General features: G+C 47.4%; 1 protein-coding gene across 1 annotated transcript; it reads right to left on the bottom strand.

Annotated features, from left to right (window-relative positions):
* Positions 1-11,641: 11,641 nt before the first annotated feature.
* On the bottom strand, positions 11,642-14,099 carry INHA (inhibin subunit alpha). Its single transcript, XM_037029217.1, has 2 exons — positions 13,829-14,099; positions 11,642-12,498 (listed from the first exon to the last, which is right to left on the bottom strand). Exons 1-2 carry the CDS (start codon positions 14,097-14,099, stop codon positions 11,669-11,671), a joined length of 1,101 nt encoding a protein of 366 aa, XP_036885112.1. The 3' UTR covers positions 11,642-11,668.
* Positions 14,100-14,412: the final 313 nt, after the last annotated feature.

Genomic DNA, 14,412 nt, shown 5'->3' with positions numbered 1-14,412 from the left:
TTTAAAATGGTAATTTATGCTCATAAACCACAGAATTTATGGCTATGTGTGACCTGACTCAAAAGCCTAAAAGGTGGTTAAATGAAGCAAGTAAAGCACATCAGTATACAAAGCAAAACAGCAAAGCAGGATACAAATCTAAAGTAAGAATAGGGTCTTAGTATATTTTTAGTGCACTATCAATCCCATACCCAGTGATAATTGCCAGTCCCTGTTTATCCAATCACCTGGAACTAGGAAGAGAGGGTTTACCCAAACTGTAACTGCCAACACTAACCCCCTTAGACGAGAAAAAACAGATTCTTTTGAAGTTCCTGACATTTCAGTGCTCTGAAACCAGTTTCAGGGGTGCCTCCCCAGCCCACAGAATTTTTCTGGGAATCGCTCCATTCTTATGGGTAAACCCTGCAGTCAGATTTGTTCTGTACCCCCCTTCCCGCCCAGAAGAGTAAATGTGCGACAAAGAACAGCAAGGAAAAGTGGAACTACACAGAGAGAAAACATCTCCTGAGAGAAGCAGCAACAGGAGCCCAAGCACTGCTTTTGCCCAGCCCCCTGCCAGGCCCACTCCTCTTTCTGCCCTTGGCCTGCAGGGAAGGCCTTGGCCACCTTCCAAAGGATCCTCCCTTTTCTTTTTCTGCTGAAGTTTGAGAATATTTCTGTAAATTGCTATCATACGAACCTTGACTAAGACAAAACCTTTTCAAAAAATTGAAGTCTAAAATGAAAACCATTATCTCATTCACCATAACAAGGGGGAAAAAAAGTATGTACTTAGAACATTTTGAGAAGAGTGCCAGATCTATGAGAAAACAATCAGAGAACTTTAAGAGCATTAAAAATGACTTAAGTACCCTGGCTGACGTAGCTCAGTGGGTTGAGCACAGGCCTGCAAACCACACGACCGCAGTTCGATTCCCAGTCAGGGCACATGCCTGGGTTGCAGGCTAGTTCCCTGCAGGCCAACTCCCAGCAGGAGATGCAGGAAAGGCAACCATACATTGATGTTTCTCTCCCTCTCTCCTTCCCCTCTGAAGATAAATAAATAAAATTTTTTAAAAAACAACTTAAATAAATGGAAAGATAACATGATCCTGATGAGATGATTATTTAGCTTAATTCAATATCATAGTGATGTCAATTCCAGGCAATTTTCATCAAGATTCCAATAGGAAGGTTTTGAAACTTGATTCTAAAATTCCTCTGGAAGACTAAATACGTGAGTACTGTCAAGAAACGTTGAAGAAGAAAAGAACAAGAAGCATTAACAGGGGCCTTGCCCTACCAGACAGCAGAGTGTCCTATTAAGCCACAGTAACCAAGGCAGCATGATACTGACACAAAGATAGACAAATATTGATAAAAATACAGAAGAAGCCGTGATTACTTGGGATTTTTTACAATACACAATAAAACTTATTTTAATGGTATAAATAATGAGTACTTCAGTAGTTTTGGGACAAACAGCTTTCCTTCTGAAAAAACTAAGTCCTCTCTCTCATACCATGCACATTAAATTCCAGAAGGATTAAAGAGGTAACTATTGTTTTAAAATTAAACCTAAGAATTCCTTAAAAGTTGAGGTTCAAATTCACTTCTTAAAGAATGATCTTTATTTAAAAGGCATGCAGTATTGCCCTGCCCAGGTAGCTCAGTTCATTAGAGCATTGTCCTCATATGCCAAGTTTGTGGGTTTGATCCTGGATTGGGGCACATAGAAAAAGCAACCAATAAATGCATAAATCAGTGGAACAATAAAATGATGTTTCTCTCTCACTCCCTCCCTTCCCCCTCATCTCTCTCTATAAATCAATCAATAAATTTTTTAATAAATGTGCCCTTGCCCTAGCTGGTGCAACTCAATGGACTGAGTGTCAGCCTGTGAACCAAAAGGTCACTGGGTCCATCCCCTGTTAGGGCCCATACTGGGTTGTACCCCAGGTCTCCAGCTGGGGGTATTCGAGAGGCAGCCAATTGGTGTTTCACACTTCCATGTTTCTCTCCTTCTCTTTCTCCCTCCCTTCCCGTCTCTCTGAAAATGAATAAATAATATCTTTTTTCTTAATGTGTCCGTGGAAAGTAATGTAGTACGTATGGCCTACTGCTGCATAATTTCATATTACCATGAATGAAATTGTGTTTCTCAGAGAACTGCTATGACAGCACACCCTTAACACACAAACACTCTGAGTTTTATTTCCCAAGAATAACACCCCACCTAAGTGTGCAGCTGGACGCTTCTAAGCACAAGACCTAGACCTCCCAACAGCTCTTATTCTCCAGAAGCTGGCAGTGTGGTGGAAGAGACAGACACCAGCCATCACATTTCAACATTGTGTTTGTTTTCTATTGCTGCTACAAGAATGTCCATCAAATTTAGCTGTTTTTAAAAAGAAAAAAACACACACACATTTATTATCTCACAGTTCTCAAGGCCAGGAGTCCAAAATGTATCTCACTAGGCTAAAACTAAGGTGTCAGCAGGGTCACGATCTTTTCTGGAGGCTCCAGGGTAGAATCTGTTCTCGTCTTTCCAAGCTGAGAGTCTGCCCACTTCCCTGACTTGTGGCACCCTTCCATCTTTACAAACGACAATGACTAATTGATTATGTGAACCCTGGAAAAGACACCTACTGAGCAGCGCTTCTGGCTGCTAACTGGGCTCAAATTTTAAAAACAAAGCCTAGCAGTCATTTATACACTGGGAGCCTCTCATACAAACTGCTCTTCAGGAAGAAACCTGCACTGTAGTACCTGCCCGACCCAGCCCTTATGAAGCAGTTCCTGGAATTTTATTTCAACCAATAGGACTGAGGCTTTCCCCACCCAATCAAAACTACATTACTCTGACCAATCAGAGCAACCCTATTCTGACCAATCAGGACAGTGCCTTTTGGGCCAATCAAAATGAGATGATTTGGAGCCTTCATTTGCATGAGGACAGGCCAATCTGGGAATGGAGTAGGGATTTATGTCTATATAGGCCAGTTTCCCTCTGACTTTGAGAACGCCCTTTTCATTTCCATGGAAAAACAGTGTCTCCTTGGCTGAGGTGAAATGCCAGAGCTCCCTACGTGGAGCAGAGCACAGCTGTCTAGCTGAAGAGGGCATGGTCTTAGGGCTGCCCCACAGCCATGCTGTTTTTATAGCTGTGCCGTATTACAGTTGAGCTATTTTGCACTGAATAAAGTTTCCTTTTTTTACCACATCCTAAACTGGGGAATTCTGTTGGCATTGAATTGGCATCAACCACAATCAGCTGACAAGTCTTTTTCACATTACACCATCTGACAGTAGCTTTTCTGCCTCCCTCTTCCACATTTAAAGAGACTTGTGATTACATGGGGCACACCCAGATAATTTGCAATAATCTCCCTATTTTAAAGTCCTCAGTTCAGCCTCCTTAATTCCATCTGCAATCTTAGTTCTCCCTTGTGATGTAACGTGACATCTTCATAGGTTCCAGGGGTTTAGGATGCAGACATCTTTGGGGAAGGGGGCCATTATCCTGCCTACCACAGACATAATGCATGTGATGACGGAGACAGTGCTATGAACGGTGATTCTAGCCCAAGTGTTGCCAGTGGAAATGGGGTTCTTGAAGTGTCATGAAAAGGCATTTTGGGGACCATACATAGGAGGATGAGGTGTAGTGCTAAGATTTACTGAAGCTGTACTGAAAAAAAAAAGACTGTCCCCAGGTTCCCGGAGTCTGTGTCTCATACACCATCAGGTGGTTCAGCTCTCCTGCTGTGGAAGAAGTCCAGCCTTGTCTTCATCAAGCCCAGCAGAAAGGCCAGGATCCAGAACTTCCGTACCGTTAGTTCAGTCCATGCCACAGGTTAGTCCAGTTCAGTCTCTGCCCCCACCTGGCTAGCCTAGTCTCTGTTCCCAGCCACACTCCGGGCCGTGCTGCATGGCTGCACCCCAGTTCACTCTTGGAGCCCGCACTTGGACGCCCACAGCTTCTAGGTCCACGTGGCTGCTTCAGAGAGTGCTCAAACAGACGGGTGAACACACTGAGAGAGGGCTTTGTGAAGCTTTATAAATTTTTTCTTTTTTTTTATTTTATTCATTTATCTTTAGAGGGGAAGGGAAGGAGAGAGGAAGAGAAACATCAATGTATGGTTGCTTCTTGTGCATCCCCTGCTGGGAACTGGNCGGCTACGCAGAGCCGCCAAAATGGAAGTCGCGCCTGGCTTACAGACTGTTGGGTTTTTATAAGAGCAGGCAAGCAAGCTGGGGATACAGAAGCAGATGTAGCGGTTAGCTATTGGCTCGATTGAACAAAGGCAGAGGTTTTGATTGGTGGGGGCTCTTGTTGGCGGGCAAACCTGAGTGGTGAGCAACTGTCATTAACGCCTTAAGATTAAGCAGGCTCTTTATCTCCATTCCCCAGTTCCTCTAACCTTCCTTGGCGCCTTAGGTTATTAGGGCAGTCTGGCAGCTCTTACACCTCCCTCTGTGCCATCTTGGCTTCTACTGCGCATGTGCCCAGGAGAGGAATTTCCCCTTTATTGTTTATTCCTACCCCCAGTGGTTCGGGTAAATGGACTGGTTGTACCCTGGGAAGATTGGAAAACTGGTTCCCTAAACAGGGGACAATGGAAGGGTGTTAATCCTCTTGTCAGGAATTCAACACCCCTGCAGTGCATGAAGCTGTAGCTTTCCACCTAATTAAGTTCAGCTAGTTTTTCTCCCTTCTTTTTTAATACTTAGGAGGAAAGGAAAGCACCAATTTACAGAAGACAAGCTGCCAAAATACCGCCTACCGGACAGTTACTGACAATAAATTTTGATACACACCCGACATTATCTTGAAGGGACCAAAATTCTGCCACCTTGAAGCTGCTTTGGGGGATATTAATTTTAAGCTTGTTTATTAAGAAACAAGGACTCAGAATCTTAGATCCTCCCCTACTTTGCTGCCCAAGAGATTCAGGCAGAGAAACCTACTTCAGGGAGAAAATTTCAGGATGCTACCCTTAGCCCAATCTGAATTCAGTATGATAAACAGAAGGGCTTCAGGCAGATGCTTGTGAGCTAGATACTTGCTCTGTCTGGTTGTTTCAGAATCACCTGGCAAGGATTTTCTTCCCCTGTGTGTTTCCTCTTACTCAACTGCCTGTAAACTGCCCTTTCTCACTTCTGAAATTCAGCACCCTGTTCCCCTCCCCTTTTTCCTTGGTTCAAATGTCTTATACCCAATGTTGTTTTGCTGCGGTGGGAATTTTCATGGACTTATTGTGTCTGTGTAAATTCCCTAGGTTCATGCACTAAACTTTCCTTTTTCTCCTGTTATTCTGTCTCTGCTAATTTGGCTATTAGAAATAGAGCTTAGAGCCAGGAGAACTTAGAAAGAGGGAGGGAAAGAATATTTTTCTGGGCCACACTATTCTACACCCCTTTTGCTAAAGAGTACACAGTCAGAGAGGGCAAACAGTCTACAGGGAATCTCAGATAAAGATGGGTTTCCAACCAATAATTACTAAACATTTTAAGAAAGTCAGCATCTTGAAAGATATATTAAATCCAACTAAAATTGTCATCCTGTGAAATAGCTTATATAAAACAAGAACAGGATGTTAGAATAATTATAACATTCTTGGATGCAAAAGGATATCACATTTATTTTTTAAAATCAACTAAAAAACTAAAGATGATTATGAAACAACAAGAATCCCTTCAAAAGAATGATCAAAATAAGTGCAGTAATGGGTACCAAGTGACCTGAAAGACTGAGAAAACAATGTTTTTCTATCACATTGTACAAGACAAAATATAGAAAGTATTTACTAAAAACAGAAGCTAAAATATACAGAGGACTGATCTAAAACTCTATATCGTCTAATAAAAGTTCGGGGTAGAAATTAGAAAGAATGTAAGAGGAAGTTATATTCAAATAAATAAAAGAAGAAAATGTCCCAGAATGGAAGAAAATTTGTACATTCAGTTCAAAAGGGTCCTCCAAATGTCAGGGATCTCTTTGAAATCAAAGGTTAGTTTCAAAACTAATGTGTAGATCTACCCTAACGCAATTTCAAATGTCATGGTAAGGAAGAAATCTCAAAAATGTCCAATGAGGGGAAAAAAAACAGATGAATTACAAAGGTACAAGAATCATGTTGACATTAAGTCACCCACTGATAAACAGGATGCAAGAAGAAAAGGAGACTCTCAAAATTCGGAAGAAAAACATCTTTGAATGTAGAACTACATAAACGGCCCAACTACAGTTCAAGACTTTCAGTTGGAAGAGGGGTTTGGAAGGCCCACCACCTACAGACTTACTCTGAGATAAATAATGAAAGAGGAGAGGCCGACACTAAGAAAAATGAATCCGAGAGGAAGACGTGAGAGACAAAAACGATGGTAAGCAGATAGTAAATGCATTCAAACTACATGGTGGGATAAAATGTCCCCCTACCCATCCCCCCAAAAAAAGGAGGAAAGAAGAAACATTCAAAGGATAAGAGTCAAGGGAGCTGGCAGAAGGTGGCAAGGGCAGTGACACCCCACGAACTAGATGATGCCATTGGAGCTGTGGCCCCCAAAGTACTGGATTCACAGAATTTAATAAGAAAGTGAAGGCCCTGGCTGGTGTAGCTCAGTGGATTGAGCGCGTGCCTGCGAACCACACGATCACGGTTCGATTCCCAGTCAGGGCACATGCCTGGGTTGCAGGCCAGTTCCCCGCAGGGGACTCATGAGAGGCAACCATACATCAATATTTCTGTCCTTCTCTCCTTCCCTTCCCCTCTAAAAATAAATAAATAATAATAAAAAAGTGAAGACCTTGCAGGGAAACCTCGAAAAAACCAGAGCGGTAACATATCAAGAAATAAATTGGGCCCTGGCTGGTGTAGCTCAGTGGATTCAGCACGGGCCTGCAAACCACAGGATCGAGGTTCAATTCCTAGTCAGGGCACATGCCTGGGTTGTAGGCCAGTTCCCGGCAGGGGATACACCGAAGGCAGCCATGCACTGATGTTTCTCCCCTTCTCTCCTTCCCTTCCCCTCTAAAGATAAATAAATAAAATCTTTAAAAAAAAAGAAAGAAAGAAATTGGCCTTGTCAGAATTACAGGAAGATGAAGTGAAATGAAAATCTTCCAAATCTGATAGACCTAAAGTTACGGTCTTTAAAATTTCGTAAACAAGAACCACCTCGAAGGTTTCCCCACTTCTGGGGTCATGTCCACTCGGTTGAGGGGCCACCCACCACATCCCTCCACTGCAAGGTGCTAGTCAAGAGAGCGTGAATACAGTGGACTACACACAATTTTACTTTCTATGGGGCAAACTGTGAATAAACATTTCAAAGAGACAAAGGAATATGGGACTGTCCCTGTGAACAAAGCCTCAAGGCATTCAAGTGATGATAAATCTGAGTTATCTACAGGTAACAGTACAGATTCGGTCATTGCTTTCGTAAGTGATTTGAATACATCTATGGAGAAATCAGCTGCAAGATGTCCAATCAGATTTTGCTTCAACTGTAGAGCAACAGTGTCCATGTATTTTTTTCCTTTTTCTTGACTTTATCGGGGTGACACTGATTACCAAAATTATACAGGTTTCAGGTGCTCAATTCCACAACGCATCATCTGGAGAGTTCTGTGTGTTCACCACCCCCAACAGTTTCCATTTAGTTGATGGATAATGGAGACCTTTCAGTAACCCCATGAATATTTAATTCCTAGAGTCTGTTGAGAGAAGGGTGACTGTCGTTGCATGCATGCTTCTGAAATCCAAAGACTTATAATAACACAAAGTCTTTCAAGTGGCGTTACTGCTGGGAGAAGATTTCAAAAGAGACCCCCTCTGGAGCTTTTGTGACTGCTTCGTGGTAGCTGGGTGAACATGCCCTGAAGGGGCAGGGAATGACTGCTTAGAGACTGGTTAAGGAGGCTGCTGAATTGCCCAGCCAAGAATTGCTCCCTAGCCCTGACTGGTGTGGCCCTGTTGGTTGGGCATCATCCTGCAATGCGAAAGGTTACTGGTTCAATTCCTGGTTAGGGCACATACCTGGGTTGTGGGTTTGGTTCTGGTAAAATGATTGATTGATGTTTCTCTCTCCCTGTCTTTCTCCCTCCCTGCCCCTCTCTCTAAAAATAAATACACAAAACCTTTTTTTTAAGATTTATTTATTTATCTTTAGAGGGGAAGGGAAGGAGAGAAATATCAATGTATGGTTGCCTCTCATTAGTCCCCTGCTGGGAACTGGCCCGCACCACAGGCATGTGCCCTGACTGGGAATCGAACCTCAATCGTGTGTTTTGAAGGCCTGCGCTCAATCCACTGAGCCACACCAGCCAAGGCTAAAAATAAATACACAAAATCTTTATAAAAAGAATTGACGCCTAAAGGGCAAAATAGTGTCTATGTAGGGAGAGAGAAAGGGCTTGATGTGAGAGACAATTAGGAGGAGGAAAAGCCGTGCTTTTCTCTAACCTCTGCCCCACCTTTGTGGGGTAACCCTACCCTGCTTTGGGGAATATCTCGTTTTTTCACCTTTAGCCCTTGTGCTTTAGGCTCTGGACTGCAGGGCTAGGACACATAATCTCAGTTGCTAACTCATTCTGTTCCCTCAGGCACCCTTCCTGGAGAAGCCCATGACCTTACTCAGGACAATAGAGCCACCAAGACTCTCTCTGTGTCTTCTGCATGCAAAGTCCCTCCTGCTAGACCAAGCAGTGCGATGAAGGGACAGAGCTGACCCAGGGGGTGTTGACCCTGTAGCAGGACCCCTGCAGCTTCTTCCAATCCCAGAATCAGCCTGTCCCAGCCAGTTGTGCTCCTGGACTTGATATAAGACCGTGATTTAAAAAAAATTTTTTTAAAGATTTTATTTATTTACTTTTTTAGAGAGAGGGAAAGGGAAGGAGAAAGAGAGGGAGAAAAACATCAGTGTGTGGTTGCCTCTCACTTGCCCCCAACTGGGGACCTGGCCCAAAACCCAGGCATGTGCCCTGACTGGGAATGGAACCAGGGACCCTTTGATTCACAGGCCAGTGCTCAATCCACTGAGATACACCAGCCAGGGCTTTTTAAAGATTTTTTATTGTTGTTTTATTACAATTGTCCCAGTTTCCCCTCTGATGCTCTTTCGGGTTCCACTCCCCCACCCCCAGCAGTGATTTAAAAAAAAAAATTGAAGCTTGTTTGAGTTCAATTTTCTATTCAAACTAACTCTGAATGAAGTGTGTGCATAGCATTCCTAGGGATTAGCCCTGGGAATAGGGAGGATCCCTGAAGTGTTTGGCTCTTAGTCTCCTGGCCAGCAATGGGGACAAAAGAGGTCTTTAGTCACGTCTGCCTCTCTCAGGGAGGGGCAGCTGTATCTCTTGGATCTGCTCAGTTACCATAATCTAAGGCCTTCAGACCCTGGAAGGGGTGGCCCAGGCCAGTGGCTACCAGACTTTAGGAATTCTCAGATTTCACAGATTTGGAAATGCCATCAGCAAAATTACAAAGAAAAATCTTTGGGTCCAAACAAGAACTTTCGAGTTTTAATTTTGTTTTTTATAAAAACCTTCAAACAAACAAAAAACAAAAAACCACTACCTTCTACCATCACCTCAATACCGTAAAAGAAGCCACAGTTCCACATATACTCAGAGAGAAATGATAACTTGAGAATAAGGGACAGCCCTTTAAAATGAATACCTCTGGTTTTGTTGAAAGACACTATATGTTGCACTCATTTTGCTGGCTTTGTCTCTGAAACGTGAAAACTTTTCACCAGCAGCACCAACCTGCTAAGCGACCTGGTGCAGAACGCTGTGCCCCTCAGTAGTGTCCTCAGCCCTGGGACCCCATTCACATTCCCGGAACAGGGAAAGTCTGCACAACGCAGGGTCGTAGGTGGTCCTCACGGGAAGGAGAATCTTGAGCCTGCTAGGGGGATTGAAGATCCCTGGGAAAGGCTCCACTCACTCAGGCAGGGAGGATCTGGCAAGGGGATCCAGGGGGAGAGCGGGATGTTCAGACAGGCTTGAGGCAAATCTCCCATCCCCCACACTGGCCGAGCCCTGCCAGAGGTCTCCGAGGTCCACTGCCTGCGAAGCAATGCCAGCAGCCCTGAGCGCGGCCCTGCTGCTACGCTGGGTATAGATGAAGGTGCTGGGACAAGCTCAGAGCTACCACAGGCAGATCTCCTCTCCAGAGCAGCAGCGGCCTTCTCCTAGATTCAGTGTGTACTGAGGCTCTGACGGGAGCACGAGCGAGGGCTGCTCTGGTGGGCTCCTGTGCTTCCAGAAACAATTTTTCATTCAGCTCAGCTCAGGCAAGGGGAGGTGTTAGCCCAAGGGTGTCGGGTGGGATTCTCTCCCCTCCACATCCCCTTCCTGGGAGCGCTCACCGGCTCACCCCGTCCAGCAGGGTTAGGAGGAGGGGGTCTTTGATGAGTCAGTCCGTGAGCAGAAACACACTCCGTAGTTGTGCAGTGAGTATTAGATAGTGCTCTGGAATTTCAGTCTGAGGGACTGAGCATCCCCCGTCCTCCCCTTCACCCACACCTGCATTAAAGGGAGACTGAGTGGAACCAGCTGGTTGAGAGCCAGAGCTGGGCCAGGCAGGAGGATAGCAAGACCCAGAGAAGAGCAAGAAAAGCAGGAAGGAAGGGGTAGAGGGGCTTCCCAATGGCCGATTATGGCAGGCAGAATGAACCCAATGGGAAGAGAAGGGGTTCTTGGCACGGTGCTCTGGACTCAGCAGATACACAAAGTGTATATGACGGCTCACACAAGAGCCCACGTTTTCCTGGCAGTAGATTCTGGCTCTCCCTGCTTCCAACATTAAGGACTGAGTGGGGTAACGTAAAGGTACACAGGGCACATCAGGGAGCTGAATATTTCGAGAACCCAGGTCCCAGCACAGCCAGGCCTCATGAAGGGCTACGTCATGAGCCAGTGACAGATTCGAGGGAGTTCCAGGGCCCTCAGCAAATTAAAATCCTCAGGTCTTCATTCTTCCACCTCCTATCCAACCTTGCCAACTTTTGGGCACTGCTTTATATCCCACCCAAGTTCCTGAGAAATCCAAGATCTTAGCAGCTCTGAACATCTGCCTGAGTGGGGCCCCAAGCCATGGTCTCTGACAGGTCTTTGAGTCACCTGACCTTCAGCGAGGTGCCCCAGCTCAGGCAGAGGACGGCAGGGGAAGGGCCTGTGGCCCTCTCAGATGCAGGTGCTTTGCAAGCCTCGGCTGCTTTCAGGTGTGGCGGGGCAGACAACCGAATGGATGTGTCAGGTCCAGCCAACACCAGGACCAGTTGCATCTCCAGAGTGGCTGTCAGGAGCTTCAGCCACCTTTTTGTCATCCCCAGCTTCCCACTAGACATGCATCCAAACCCAGCTCCTGAACCCCAGATCTCCAAGGTCAGGTGAGGCTAAGTGACCTGAGATCTCACAATCCCATTCTGCCAGGGCTCAGACCTCCCCTCGGCACCCGGATGGTACCATAGAAGCCAGAGAATCAATGCCCAGTCATATGCACAGGGTTGTTTATTGTCACATTACCCAGGGGGCAGGGTAGGGTGGGGAGGTGAGCCCTCAGGCAGAGAAGTGGAGGGAGGAGGAAGTGGAAAACATCTATTTTCCAAATTCTGCCCTTCCCCCCCACAGGTGATGGGGGGGTGGGGGAGCTTCACCACCAGCAGGACGCCCTCAGACACAAACACAGTGCTGCGTGAGCAGCTTGGGCACTGTCTCATACTTGAAAGAGTAGCCCCCATCAGAGGTGGTGTGGACATGCAGGGGCCTCATGGTCCCCGGGAGGGCAGCACAGCAGGGCTGGGCCCCTAGCACCAGAGACAGAGGCTGAACAGGGGTCGGGGGAGATCCAGAAACCGGCAGAGACCGGTCTGGCTGGGTGGGCAGCCCACAGTTACCGTGGCAGTAGTGGAAGATGAAACTGGGAGGGTGTACAATCCACCCATCCCAGCCCAGCTCCTGGAAGGAGATGTTGAGGGCTGCTCTGTGGCAGTGCGCATGCGCAGCGGGTTCCTCTGGCAGCCTCTGCAGCAGGCGCAGGGCGGCTGGAGACCAAGGCCAGGGCAGCGGGGGAGTCGAACGCCGGGCTCTTTCCCCTCCACTTGGTGGCTTGGCCCGCGTGTGAGCCACCAAGAAGGGCGTGGTCTCAGGCCGGGCTGAGCAGGAACAGAGAGGACAGCGCAGCAGGAGCACCAGGATGGGATGAGTCAGCAGGGGGAGTGCAGAGGCGGCCAGGTGCAGCACAGCCCAGCGAGGGGGTGCCTCGCCCAATGACATGGGCACAGTCACGGGACCCCCAGACGACAGGGTCAGCAGGCCTAGCAGGGGCCCAGAAGTATTAGAGGCTCCTGTGCCTTGCCTGTCCAGTCCCGTGTGGAACCACAACTGGGCCGAAGTCACCTGGCGGCTGCGTGTGTGCTGGGACGGCCGGAACAGATATGTGAAGAGGCCCTCCTCAGCCTCCGGATGCTCTCTCGCAGCTGGCTGGCCCTCACAGCTGGAACCTGCAGGGGACAGAGGGTAGGAAGAGGGCAGCCCTGACTGACGAACCTGGGACCCCTCCTCCTCAACAGGAGGGAGGGGGCTGCCATTCAGGAGCCTGCCAAGTCCACCGCCAGACTCAGGGAATGTCTGCAGTCTTGGGACAACAGACAGAGGCTCCCCATTTGTTATTTCATCATTAAAGGGTTTTTAAAGCACAAGGTATTGCCAACTTCTCTCTCCGGTCATTTTACCAATTAATTAATATTCCCATCAGCAATGTGCAAGGTCCACCTTCCCCTCTACCTACACCAACCCTTGGAATTGTTACGTAGACTTAAAATTTTGTTCATCTGATGGTGTGAGAGGGTAATTGAATGGTGTGTACACAAGCATTTGTTATATTACTCTTCACATCTTTTTACCTGTCAAAAGTATAAGATAAATTCTTTAAAATAAGTCCACTTTATAAAGGCGAGTTAACACCAAAAAGGAGGGAGAGAAAGAGCAGGAAGAGAAGAAAGAATGTAGCTAAGAATAAAAGACAGCGCTTTTCTAAGAAAGCACAGTTGGCATCCTTACCCTGACAGGCACACAGGCTATACTAAACAAGCAGGAACCAGCACTGGTTGAGAAAATGGATTATCTCATTATAAACCTCACAGTTGACCCATTTTGCAGATAAAGAAACTGAGGATTAGAAAGGTAAAGTAGCTTTTAAGTACTAAGTGACCAGGTGAGGATTCTGCCTGATCCCAAGGCCATACTTTTACTCACTGTGCTGCCTGGGGTCCTCTCTAGAAGAGAGGTAGGCCAGATTACAAGAAAGTCCACCCAGAGGAGACCCTTACTCATTGAGTTAGAGGAACATGGGTAGGTGAGAAGGGAACTCAAGAGACAGAGAACTGAGTATCCCAGAAGTTTCCCAACCAAACCTTCTCCTGCATGCCTGATGTCTTCCCAAGTCTCAGCTACTTAGGGCTAAAGAAACAAGGTTTGGGGCGTGGAGCCTAGGCAGAGATAGGGAAAAAAGCAGCACAAAGGGGTCCATACCCACATAGCACAGTCTCTAGAGACCCTGGGCCTCCCCAGCAAAAATCTCCCTAATGCCTCCCAAGGAGCCGTGCACTCTGATGCGCCACCTCCCTGAGTCCCAAGAGACAGGCATTGTTGCCTATCTTCCGAATGAGGAGACGACAGAGGCTCAGGGAGGTTTAGTGACTGGCCCACTGTGGCAAAGCCAGTTGAGTGGCAGGTCTGGGATTTAAACTGAGACCTGCCTGCCTTCCGATCCTAGATCCCACGCTACGTACCACACTGCTTCTCAGAGTCACCATTCCCCATCCTCATTACCTGTAGCTGGGAAAAGGATGGCCTGCGAGACATCCTCCTCCTCAGCTTCAGAGCCCCTCGGCATGATGCCCCCCACGGCGTGTCTTCGGGGCAGCCGCCTCACTCCAGGAACCCCACCTTCACTGGTCACTGCTGGGGGCCCCAAGGCATCCAGGAACAGGGCCCTCACCTTGGCCAGGACAAGATCCCGGTCCAGCTCTGGCCCATGGCAGCCATAGCCCCATTGTGGGGACAACAGCACGAGGAGCAGCAGTGGAAGCTGGGGCATCATAGCTCACCTACCCCGCCAGAGGTAAGCCCACACACACCCTGCCCTGTGGCCCTTTGTCAGGGCCTGCCAGAGCCTCCCCACTGTCCCCTCCCCATCCCACCACCCGCCCTCTTCTGCCCTCCTCACCCTAGATTTCCCCAGGCCCTCCCACACCCTGCAGTCTGAGTTGCCCTTTCCTAAGGCATGGAGACCTCATCTCTGACGCAGATGTCTGTGGCCCTGAGCCTTATCTCCCACTCCCGCTAGGAATTCGGGGAGGGTGCTGGGGAGGGTTTTCACCCCAAGTGACCTGACCCAGGCCTACAACCCCTTC

This window comes from Sturnira hondurensis, unplaced genomic scaffold (assembly GCF_014824575.4).
Source record: "Sturnira hondurensis isolate 20B ecotype Veracruz unplaced genomic scaffold, ASM1482457v3 Scaffold0020237, whole genome shotgun sequence".
NCBI classification, from domain to species: Eukaryota; Metazoa; Chordata; class Mammalia; order Chiroptera; family Phyllostomidae; genus Sturnira; species Sturnira hondurensis.
Note: the sequence above shows the minus strand (reverse complement) of the source record. Positions and strands in the feature narration are given on the sequence as shown.

Excerpts from the sequence above, each read along its gene's own strand:
- INHA (XM_037029217.1), bottom strand. The coding sequence starts at position 14,099 with ATGATGCCCCAGCTTCCACTGCTGCTCCTCGTGCTGTTGTCCCCACAA. Across the intron at positions 12,499-13,828 it reads CATCCTTTTCCCAGCTACAG|GTTCCAGCTGTGAGGGCCAG; the intron begins GTAATGAGGATG and ends TGTCCCCTGCAG.